A 12,204-nucleotide genomic window follows, 5' to 3' on the forward strand; every position below is an offset into this window, starting at 1 on the left:
TTACGTGGGTTCACACTGTCTCTGTGGCATATATATGGTCCTTTGCAGGGCAAGTCAAAATTTAACACCTCCAGAAAGCAGGAGAGGCTTTTGACACCTTAGCATTTACCCAGGCTCACTAAGACAGGAAGTGGACAGGTAATGTTAAATTTAAATTCAGCACACAAAAAAATTTCCAGCTGAGTCATAGGTATGAATGGGAAAAAGAAAACAATAAAAATGTTTAGAAGAAACCTAAGTTAGACAAAAATTTCTTAAACAGGACACAAAAAGTTCTACCTGTAAAGGAAAAAATGGATGGATAAATTGGTCTACATTAAAATGAAGAACTTCTGTTCATCAAAAGACAAGATTAAGAATGAGAGGCAACCCATAGCTCTAAAGGAGATACTTGTAATACATAATGTATATATTCAACAAAGGATGCATATTCCAGGTATATAGAGAACTCCTTCAATCCAAAAAGAAAAAGGCAGATGAGCAAATATAAAAATGAATAAAGGACTTCAACAGGCATTTCACAAAAGAAGAAATTGCAATGGCCGGTAAACATATTAAAAGATACCTAATTTCACTAATTATCTTGTAAATTCAAATTAAAACAGCAATGTGATAACCTCACACAACCACCAGAATGGCTAAAATGAAAAAGACAGATAATGCCAAGTGTTGATGAGCATGTGAAGCAACATTAGTGTCCTGCCGATGAGCTAATTGGTTCAGAAACTTACAAAAATCGTTTGGCATCCTTTATTAAAGCTGATCATAAGCATACCTTGTGATCAGTGATTCCATTTCTAGTTAGTATAGCCAACAAAAATGGTTATGTTCAACAGAAGACATGAGTGAGAATGTTCATAGCTATTACAATGTTTGTAATGGACCCCAAGTGTCCATTCACAGTAGAATGCATAAGTAAATTATACCATACAATGAAATACCATACAATGGTTATTTCTCATACAATGAAATACCATATAGCAACTACACACAGCAATATGAATTTATCTCACTAGTGTAATGTTGGGCAGCGAAACCATACATGAAAAATACATTGCACGTTACTCGGTTTATATAAACTTTGGAAGTATATACAACTTATCTTTCATGATAGAAGTCAGGAAAGGGCTACCATTGGTGGGGTGGGGATAGTAATTGGGGGTAGAAGCAGCATAAGATGGCTTTTGAAGTTCTGATAATAAACTGTTTTTTCATATGGTGCTGGTTGCACAGATGTGTTCTCTTCATGAAAACACATCCAGCTACATTGTATGATGTGGGTAGTTTTTTATATGTACTTTATAGGTCATTAATATTTACTCAGAGAAATTCAAATATAGCAGATTGCCTCTGAGAAATAGTGTAAGAACAAGTAACAGAGAATTTAAAGACATGGTTGGATTTTCCAAGAGCCTAGTTTTCACAAGAAGTTGTGCTCCAGATCCTAATACTGAGCATTGTTTTAATGTTGCTGCAGCTGCATATGCATTGATTGTTGTTTTCTTGCCGAAGAAAATTAAACAAATCAGGATAAAAAGAAATAAGAACCATTCAGGGGAACTTGTTTATTTCCACAAAGGGAGGGCTCCACTTTCCAAGAGTCAAGCCTTGAAGTGGTGTAGGGTCTAATGTTTAAGCAGTAGGTGGCTGCAGGGGAGTGTCTTCAATCAAAATTGTGTGGTTCAAATTGGGGTCTGAAGAATTAGCTCTCGATCCAGCAGAGCACCCGATTAGATGGGTTCAGCCTTGTGAACTAGACAGAAGAACACTTTGTATACATATTTTCACTCACTTTGACACAGCAGTTTCACACCATAGGCGTGTCTGAGAGAAGTGGAGGTGTTTATGCCCCAAAAACCGTGTGCAGTCGTGTTCAGAAAAGCACTGGAGCCTGCACAACAGAGACAGCAAGTGGAGTGAATCCACTGCTGCAAATTCATACCACGAACACTGTCCAGCAGTGAAATGAATGAACTGCCATTGCATTCAGCAATACATGTGAATCTCACAAATAAAAGAACGCATGAAGGAAGCCAGACACAAGAAGTGTTTACTGTATGTCTTTAGGGAAAATAAACTATTAAGCAACGTGTTCATTCCAGTTCTACTCAGCTTTCTTCACAGGTTGTCAAAGAACAAAATAGCACATGGGCTATTATTGAAAGAGAGGGCAATTTGCAGATCATTTTGTGCTGTTTTTGAACTGTTTACCATTTGTTAATATTTTTTATAGAGAATCAAAAAAGAAAGGCAAATGCGTTGTTTCTCTTCTGCTTTTTTATTTCTAAGTCATTTTCAGCCTGTGGAATGTGTCATGGTAAAAAGCCAAAACAGCTACCTATTCATCAGAGAGAGGCTGGCTAAGAAAAAGGAAGTTTTGGCTATTACCATTTATACTACAGCCATACAGTGGAATATTATAAAGGCCAGTGTAAATGAAGCTGCAGAAAGTCATCTATTGCAATAGAAATCTACTCACACTATCATTAAGCCAAAAAAAGAAATTCGAGATAATCTAATGGTATAATGCTTCTTTAGTATCTCTCAAAAATATAAGTATGTCTCCATGATGATCTGAAAGGTGATATATCACGGTCTTAACAAGTCATTGGTGGCTAGAATTATAGGATTTCTTGTGTGCTTCTTTTTGCTTGCTTCTTTTTCTATTTTCTGTAGTGAGAACTGACTTTATTAAACAATAAAAGACCCCTTAAACATTTTAAATCATCTGCAACCTATTATGGGTGCTGATAGGCAACTTTTTTTGCTAATTAGTCAAAAGGGAATGAATATAAGTTATTCAACAGTTCACATTTTTTTAAATGTTTATTCACTGTGTGAAAGGAATGTGGTACTTAACTAGAATTAAAAATTAAGCAGATCAGAAAAAAAGCAAATTTTTAAAAGCAAATAATTTTTAAGATGCATTAAAGATTGAATAATTATCCCATGTACATCACAAATGCAGATATGTAGAGAAAGCATGATTTTTCATTTCGGTGAAAATACCATTCTGATCACTTTTCTTCTAGCTGCACCTCTATTATCCAGAGTCTGTTCATGCACCTATTATCTAAAATAAAATATCCAAGCCATCCTTGTTTTTACTTTTTTTGCTATTATCATAGATGACCATATTTAACCATGAGGACTTCACTTTTCTTCGTGTCTTGTGATTACATCATTGATTCTTGAGGTTTTATTGCAGTAGAGCATTCTATGGATTTCTCTTACAGTGAATTCTATGAACCCAATGCCCTCATGATGGAAGAGGAAGGAGCCATAATTGCTGGTCTTTTGGTGGGTCTGAATGTCATTGATGCCAATTTCTGTATGAAAGGAGAAGATCTGGACTCTCAGGTATGAGAAGGATACTCAGCTACCTGGTGTGTCACTCTCAGTTCTGTTACCTTAGAATTTGGATTGATGGGATTATACCAACCAAATAAGGGGAAGTTCTATAAGTCATAAGTAGGATTTCCTTTAATGTTGATGTGAATATAAAAAGTTTGTTTTTCCTTCCAGCTTGGCTCATTTATGCATAATGAATGTTTTTCAAATTCTTTTCTTGACTGTGATCCCCTTTAAAAATAATTTGCACAGGCTGAAAAAAAATATATATATATATACTAAAATATATATACAGGGGTTTAGTAGCAGAATATTTGAAATAAGCAAAAGAGAAAGAAACATTAAACCTTAAATTTATATTAAGTATTCTGGTGACTTTTTTTTTTTAATTTTTAATTTTTTTAATGGAGATACTGGGGATTGAACCTAGGACCTCCTGCATGCTAGGCATACACTACCACTGAGCTATACCCTTTCTTTCTTTCTTCCTTCCTTCCTTCCTTCCTTTCTTTCTTTCTTTCTTTCTTTCTTTCTTTTCCTGTTGACTTTTTAGTCATGTCATGATCCTACTGACTTAATCTTGATTCTTTACTTATAATACTTGTCAATTCTTGATTATAATAAAACATTAAATTTGCATTAAAAATTTCTAGTAATTGTCATGACTGTGCTACTATTTTGAGTGCCTAGAAGGAGCCATTGTGTTATGGCTTGGGAAAAGTATCTAATTTTATATTAAATTCTGAAAATTCTTTCTGTAGGTTGGAGTTATAGATTTTTCAATGTATCTCAAGGATGGGAACAGCAGTAAAGGTAGTGAAGGGTATGTACAAAGAAAATTAGTGTTCCTTTTTCTTTAGTGTTCTTAATACTATTTAAAGTTCACAACAATACTTCTTTCACAGATGTACGGAAAGGATTTCTGATGATTTAGCTTTAATAGAATCTTGTCAAAAGTATCTGACTATTGTGCCTGCTAAACCTTAAAAGGGGATTTAGTTAAGTGGGTTTTCTTGCTATGCGGTTCAGGTTTATAAAAATTTTTATAAAAGGAACCCAGTGCTCCATCTCATTTGAAAACATGGTCTTCTTGACCAGAGGATTGTATTTTCAGTTTGCTTAAAATTTGCACTATTATTATGTGCATCACTGGGTTGTAGGAAATGTTAACATTACAGGGAGCTGAATGAAGAGTATCTAGGAACTCAGCACTACTTTTACAACTTCTGTAAATGTAAAATTATTTCAAAATTTGAAGTTTTTAAAATATCCATATGGTACTTGGAAATTGGAGATCAGAAGCTCACCTTATAACTTTTATAAATTTAGCAGTTGACCCACTTAGAAAACAAACTTATGGTTACCCGGGGTGGGGAAGAGGGTGGGAAGGGACAAATTGGGAGTTTGAAATTTGCAGATACTAACTAATATATATAAAATAGATAAACAACAATTTCATACTGTATAGCACAGGGAACTATATTTAATATCTTGTAGAAACTTATGTTGAAAAAGAATATGAAAGCAAATATATGTATGTTCATGTATGACTGAAGCATTACGCTGTACACTGGAAATTGACACAACATTGTAAATTAACTATACTTCAATAAAAATACATATATATAATAAAATAAAAAACAAACTCAGCAGTGGAAACCATAGTCTGAAGTTTTGAACCTTGGGTGTTGAGCTAAGATTATTATATGGCTTTTTCTTTAAGTAGTGTTAGAGAGGTATGTGGCCTTGAATTTTGTCTTTAAGTGGAAAAGTCTGTCTGTTTAACTTTTGCCTACTCTAGTTGGCTCCAGAAGTAAACCTCCTTTTTCCACATTTAACTTTCTTATGTAATAATAAACACTTGATCTTTGTGAAAATCTTTTATACCATTCACCTTGAAATTCAAATAGCATTTAAAGACAAATTTATAGTCTTTGAGAACAGTTAGTACACCTGAGTAAGCGTACTTCAGTTCCTATGACATGTGGAACATTGCTACTGTAAATCATACTAGCAAAGCTAAAAAACTCCATCAGTTGCAAGAAGAAGATTTTTATTCTTTAAAAGCCTCGAATAGATTGCACATGATACCTATAACCTAAGTCATTAAGAGGTATAAGCTATAACAAGGGCTCTATTAACATGTAGGGGCAGGGGCTTCAGTTTTAAACCAAGTCTCTCTCGTTGATAATGTCGAGGGAATTAGACGTCAGGTCTATCTTCTGGTTCGGTGTGTCTATGACATAATTTCATTTCTGTATTTTATGAAAAGATTAGGGGCAGGAGGCATCTTGGTATTTCTAATGGTATTTATTTTAGCTCTATTTTTAACCTTTTTCTCCCTAGAGATGGCCAGATTACTGCAATTCTGGATCAGAAGAACTACGTAGAAGAACTCAACAGACATCTGAAGTAAGGAATTAGTAAACAATTACTGGGGGTTTTGTTGTGGGGGAAGGGAAGTGTAAACTGATGAGCAGTTAGGATAAATTCAGGCAATACTCAACTATATATAGAATTCCTGCTTGCCAGGCACTGAGCTAAGCCCTGGTTAAGTGGCATTTAACTGTCTTGGTGACCTTTAATGAAAGGCAGAATAAAACTAGTATGTAATTAGAACTCTAGGGATTATGTAAATATACTCAATTAAGAATTCTTAAGTTTGTGACATAGACAGTTGAAATTGGAGGTCTTCTTGATTCAGTAGATCCAGCCACGTATTTCAGGACTAATCTTGGGTAAACTGCTTGTTGTTTTGGTACCTTTAGGTTAGTCACATCTTGTTGGTCCCTTGCATTTCACATACATTAGATTGATAATATTAATTTGCCCCCTTTTCACCAACACTACCACTAATTTACCGAGTACTCACCAAGTATTTTTTATGACCAGAACATAAAACAATCTCTTTTCTCTTGAGGAGAGCTATCCAAAATGTACTGGTATTCTCAAGTACATTGATGTTCTAAAAACTGTTGAATAAGTCAGAAGAATTAATATATCCATTAATTATTTATAGTTCTCTTATGAAAGATAATCATTGTAATTTAAGTAAGACCTAAAATATGATTCTGCTAGTATCAATATAAATTATAGTCTTGGTTCCGTCTAGAAAACTCAAGAACAATTTAAGTACATTTTCTCTGGAGACTGAGTACTAATAATGAACAGTGAACTGTGGCAATGTTAGCCAAGCAAAGATATGGTTACAGTTGACAGTGAAATATAAATATAACACTATTATTTACTCTTTCAGTGCCTCAGTTTCTTTATCTGTAGTTGAGGATACTGAAGGTGGGGTTGTTGAAAGCAATAAATGAAATAATGTAAGTAAAATCATTCAGAAGAGTGCTTGGTGACTGGCAAGCACATCATAATTCATGTAGCCTAGTATTCTTACTGTATGTATATATGTATGTATATAAATCTTGAAGTTTACAGTGTAGTGCATCAGCTCTTTTATTTCATCAACAAATACTTAGTAAATACAAATTTCAATGCCAAGGATGTAGCAGGTAAGATACATATTGCCTTGTAAGCTGTCTTAGAGCCTGAAAGTCGAGAATTGTGGAGAGTAAACAATGAATGATAAGTATGATGGGTGTTTTGAAAGAAAGTACAGGATATTATTCTGTTTCTCAGAGGAGACCGTTATGTTTTTTCTTCTCTTGATAGTGCTACTGTGAACAACCTTCAGGCAAAAGTGGATGCATTAGAAAAATCCAACACTAAGCTGACAGAGGAGGTAAGTGTTTTGGAAGTTCTTTGATTGCCTTATGGAATTTAGTAATGTGCGTTAGTGGAAAATAATTTCTCTGGAGCCTTGAAAATAAAGGACTTGACTTTTCAGATAATACCTTGTTCTGACAAGAATGGCCAGCTGGCTTATTTCAGGGGTCAGTTACCCAGTTGGACTTTGTAGGCATAGAACCTGGGCTGCTCAAGTATTTTGCTTTCTTTTGTGTGTTTTGTCTGGGCTAGCCTGGAGGTAATGTTTAGCAGATAGCATCATATCCGTTCAACAAACACTTTAGGTACCACTTACGTGCCAGAGCTAGACAAAGATTTACACCTGCCAGGCATTGATTTCTGTATGCCAGATTGGCAAGCTCCCTACCTGCACAGGTTTTGTTTTCTCCCTGGGGTGATGGGACAGATAACGTAAAGAACACTGGTCAGAAGACCAGTAGTTCCTGCTTACATGTCATGTGCTCCTGAGCAAGTAAGTCACTTGACTTGCGGGAGGCCCAGTTCCCTCACTGGCACTTTAGGGTGTTTACACTTCCCCTTTTAGCCTCCAATTACCCTGAAAGTCAGATAAGAATATATATGTGAAAACTCTTAGAAAAGTCCCTAAAATAAGGATAAAAAATAACCTCATATTTTACTTCTGATTAATATATTTCCTCCCCAGTTTACAAATGCTAAACTGCATATTTTTTTTCAACAGCATTAGATTGAATAGATTAGTTTCTGTGAAAAACCTTAAGTAAAAATTTTCAGGTGGCAAAGGCTTTATCTTCTCTCTCTTTTAGTTATAACTATCCATTTACATACAGTGAGATAAATGTGGCTTAAACACAGCATAGGTGGACCTGGAGGGTATTATGCTTAGTGAAATAAGTTAGACAGAGAAAGATAAATAATGTATGTTATCACTTACGTGTGGAATCTGAAAGATGAAACAAATGAGTATAACAAAGCAGAAACAGACTCAGATGTAGAGAACAATTAGTGGTTACAGTGGGATAGGGAAGTGGTGAGGGGCAAGGTCGGGGTAGTGGATTAAGACATGTGAACTGTTATGTATAAAATAAATAAGCTACTAGGATATATTGTACAGTAGAGGGAATACAGCCAATATTTTATAATAGCTTCAAGGCTATAATATAATAAACATTTATAATCTACAGATTTTACATATAGAGAGTATAATCTATAAAAATATTATATCACTATGTTATATACCTGAAACTAATATAATGTTGTAAATCAAATATACTTCAAAAAAATTGGTATAAAAAAAGGAACTTAAAACCCTAGTCAGGAAATGCCATCTAATCAGATTTTTTCAGAATGAACATTTTCATTGTTATAACTTTACAACACCTTCCTTATTACTCGGCTCTGTGGGCTTAATTTTTGGATGTAGATTCTTAAATTATATTAAAACTTTAACTTATGGATATGACCATTAGCATTTTATCCCACAAGCCTTTTGAAATATTCTGCACAAAACTTTCTACTGTGATTCTACTGCTATTCTATGGAGGCAATGGGGCATAGCAGTTAAGCATGCCTCTCCAACACTGGACTGCTTGGGTTCATGTCCCAGCTCTGGCACTTGCTGGCTTTTTGATCATGGGTCAGTTACTTAAGCTTCTTTCTATTCCTTGGTTTACTTATCTGTAAAATAAAGATAAGAACAGTAATAAGATTTTTGTGCAAATTAAATGATTTAATGCATAAGGGCCTAGACCAGTGCCTGACACATCATATGTACTCAGTAAATGCAGTTGATTATTTTATTCCTTCAGTCACAAGACTTGTTCTCTTGACCTGGATTTATTTTACCAACAGTATTAGTGTATTCATTCATTCATTTATTTATTTTACCAGTAAGATTTAGTGTTTTGAAACTTCAAACTTTTAGAGATAGGTAAGTGCTGTGCATAGACTTTATAAAGAGCAGATAAGCCTAATGAGGTCCACCTTCTCTCATTTCCATCTATTTTGGATTTAAGGGGACCAGTAAAAAACAAACAAACAAAAAAGACCTTCTTTCCCCTCCTGAGTTTTGAACCAATATGACAAAGTGAGAAGAATGGAGCAGATGCAGATAGGTAAACATCCACTTAAGTTGGTAAAGCTGACTTAGAAAGCCCACTTGGATCTGCAGTCGTCATTCCTAACATTTCTCTGATGGTAAGACCTTGGCAGAAGCAGTCTGAGGGCGCGCTTGGTGCTAGAGAGCAGACCCACCTGCCCAGAGTTACTTCATTATGCTTTACAAGGCCGGTGGAGCAGAGAGAAGTGGGCTGCTGGCACTGCCTGTAAATCGTGCCTGAGCCTGGCTTCTCTGTACTGACACGTTAGACGAGGAACCACGTGGAGGCAAGAAGGCAGATGGCCCGGCTGAGAGGGGCTGGCTCTCCCAGCCTCCTTCAGGCACCTTCCATTCCCTGTGGGGAACTGAGCTCGGTAGGTGCAGAGAAGGATAGTGTTTCCGCTTGGTTCTTCTATCGTGTGAAATGGGGATTTGTTTCCCTTAGCAATATACTGTTCATAACATTACCTTATCTCTTTAGGCCCCCAAATGAAAAATCTCTTCAATGCCTAGTGGCATCTTTTAAAGTGAGAACTTTAGAGTTCATTTCTTTACCCTTTAAAAAATCATCTGTAAAAGGTTTTATGGAGGGTTTGTAAGATGGATCCCAAGGCATGAGGTGACCTCGTAAACATTTTAGAAATAGGTATTATAACTAAATATAATTATCCATGAGGACACCCTTGAGGTAAACAATCTTAAGTTAACATTTTGGTACTGAAAAAAGTTTACCAAAAAAGCAGCAGCAGGAGAGGCTTTTTGTTTTTATCTTTAAAGGTATTTCTCCTAAGTTCCCTACAAGAACATTTTTACAGGGTTATAGACAGATTTCTTTCCTTCTAAAAATATCTAAGCCTGAAAATCATGTTCTAGCAGATCATGAATTATCTTACCCTCTGTTAATAAAAGAAAGATAAAAGATTATTTTTCACATTTTGTCAACAGCTTGCAGTTGCAAACAACAGGATTATCACCTTGCAAGAAGAAATGGAACGAGTTAAAGAGGAAAGCTCCTACATACTGGAATCTAATCGGAAGGTTAATCTTACTGGATTTGTAAAGTATTCCTAGAGAGCATGTCAGTGTGTTAGCAGTCAGGGAACCTCCAGAGAACTGTTTGGAAGCAGCGAGCATTTGCATATGTCCAGTGTACTGTTCTCACTAGACTCGTGCAGAATTTCATGAATGATGAAGGTGATGGGAGGGCGGTGCCCCCTCTTCGGCAGATACTCCTTGGCTTCACCACCACCTGAATCTGTTTAGGGACTTCGAGAAAATAGTCGAATTCAATTCCTTGTTTTTATGTGCTAATGATTTGTACTGTATTTAAGTATTCTATTATATTAAATATACCATTATTTTTAGACCTTGTTACTGTTTTATAGGGAGTGTTTATCTGATACCACTAGGAAAGAGTTACTACACAAATGAATTTTCTGGGTAACTCGGTCCCTTAAAGTGCCAAACTTTTTATAGATGTCTAAACATATTTTGCAAACCTTTTATGTATGCACAATTCTAAGCCTTCTTAAGTAGAGGATATAACTTAACACATTTAGCCCTTTATGATGACTGAAGATCATTATTATCAACATTGGCAACTCTGTACTGAATTACAGTGGTGCTACTTTAGGGAGCTGTTGAAATTGATTGCTTCTAGCACCTGTACTTAAATATTCCCAGATTACTGTGGGTGGTTTTCTGCCTTTTATTTCACTGGCATCTCTTACGTCTTACTGCTGTTGGCACTACTTTCTAGAAAGGTCTCCCTACTCCTTATCCTCATGCTTTTAACCTGCTGTGACCTAGGAATCCAGAAATCCAATTATTAAAATGGTTCCTGGTGGGGAGGGTATAGCTCAGTGGTAGAGTGCGTGCTTAGCATTTACAAGGTCCTGAGTTCAATCCCCAGTACCTTCTCTAAAAATAAACAAACCTAATTCTCTCCACCCCACCACCAAATTTTTTTTAATTAATTAATTAGATAATACAATAATAAATAAATATTTTTTTAAAAAAACTAATAACCAGGCTCTGAGTGGGGACCAACATGAGTAATATGTTTCAGTTTTATTTGTGGAGTTTGTTAAAAAAAAAAAAAACTGTCTGCTCTGAAGAATTTTCTGGTGAGCTGCTCATCTTTAGCTCTGATCTCTGGTTGGTTGGATCATCTGGTGGATGGTCGGAGACACCAGATGTGAGATCTCTGGAGGAGGACAGTATTACCATTTGAACCTTTGGTCCAATTTATAGTGTATAGTGAATGCTGTTTTGTTTTTAGAGGATGATTTTTAAGACTTCTACCACTTGGTTTGGTAAACTGTTTAGGACTTTAAATAAAATGAGAAGAAATCTCCCATTCAGCTTAAGAATTTTTAACTTAGTGAACCTCTTCAGTTTCTTTGTTGGCTTTGCTCATCCTCATATGCGCCTAGATATGATCATTTTCTTTACTGAATAGCAGTGCTAGTGTCAGCCAACCGTATAGATTCTTTAAGTCGTTAAATACGTACTATTTTATTTATCTTTTCAAGGGTCCTAAGCCAGACAGAACTTCAGAAGGGCAAGCACTGAGTGAAGCAAGAAAGCACTTAAAGGAGGAGACACAACTACGACTGGTAAACTTTGCCTACATTCCAACAGTTCAGGAACACATTAAAACCTAACAGCCGACTGAGGGGCTTTCTCTCTCACACCAAGGACTGTCAGTGGTGTTCTAACAGATTTTATGGATCCTATAAAGTTGTTTCTCTTTCTTATAACCCATATTCCCTATAATGCTTCCTCAGTCATTTTCTGAATATTCTCAACAGCCAATAGGATTTTGCCAAACCTTATTTTTATTTTCTTTTTACTTTTATAGTTCATGTTGCAAAAACATTAGATATCTCCCTTCCTACCTCAGCCTTACCCCTGCAAAGATCTGTCTCCTTGGGCTGGGCAGGAGACCTCCCCTCTCTCCTTACTAAGAATCATTAATGTAGAATTGTACTCTTTTACTTTTAGTTGTTATTTCTGAGTTTATT

At 35.7% G+C, this 12,204-nt stretch overlaps 1 protein-coding gene across 7 annotated transcripts in view; it reads left to right on the forward strand.

Annotated features, from left to right (window-relative positions):
* RUFY3 (RUN and FYVE domain containing 3) overlaps positions 1–12,204 on the forward strand; it is a 74,562-nt gene that overhangs the window by 46,400 nt on the left and 15,958 nt on the right. For all 7 annotated transcript variants that reach the window (XM_072941045.1, XM_072941039.1, XM_072941032.1 and 4 more), the window contains 6 exons: positions 3,237–3,360; positions 4,113–4,174; positions 5,698–5,763; positions 7,027–7,096; positions 10,124–10,216; positions 11,713–11,796. In XM_072941045.1, coding sequence (XP_072797146.1) covers positions 3,237–3,360; positions 4,113–4,174; positions 5,698–5,763; positions 7,027–7,096; positions 10,124–10,216; positions 11,713–11,796 — 499 coding nt within the window. The remainder of the gene's footprint in view (positions 1–3,236; positions 3,361–4,112; positions 4,175–5,697; positions 5,764–7,026; positions 7,097–10,123; positions 10,217–11,712; positions 11,797–12,204) is intronic.

This window comes from Vicugna pacos, chromosome 2 (genome assembly GCF_048564905.1).
Source record: "Vicugna pacos chromosome 2, VicPac4, whole genome shotgun sequence".
In the NCBI taxonomy this organism is placed as follows: Eukaryota; Metazoa; Chordata; class Mammalia; order Artiodactyla; family Camelidae; genus Vicugna; species Vicugna pacos.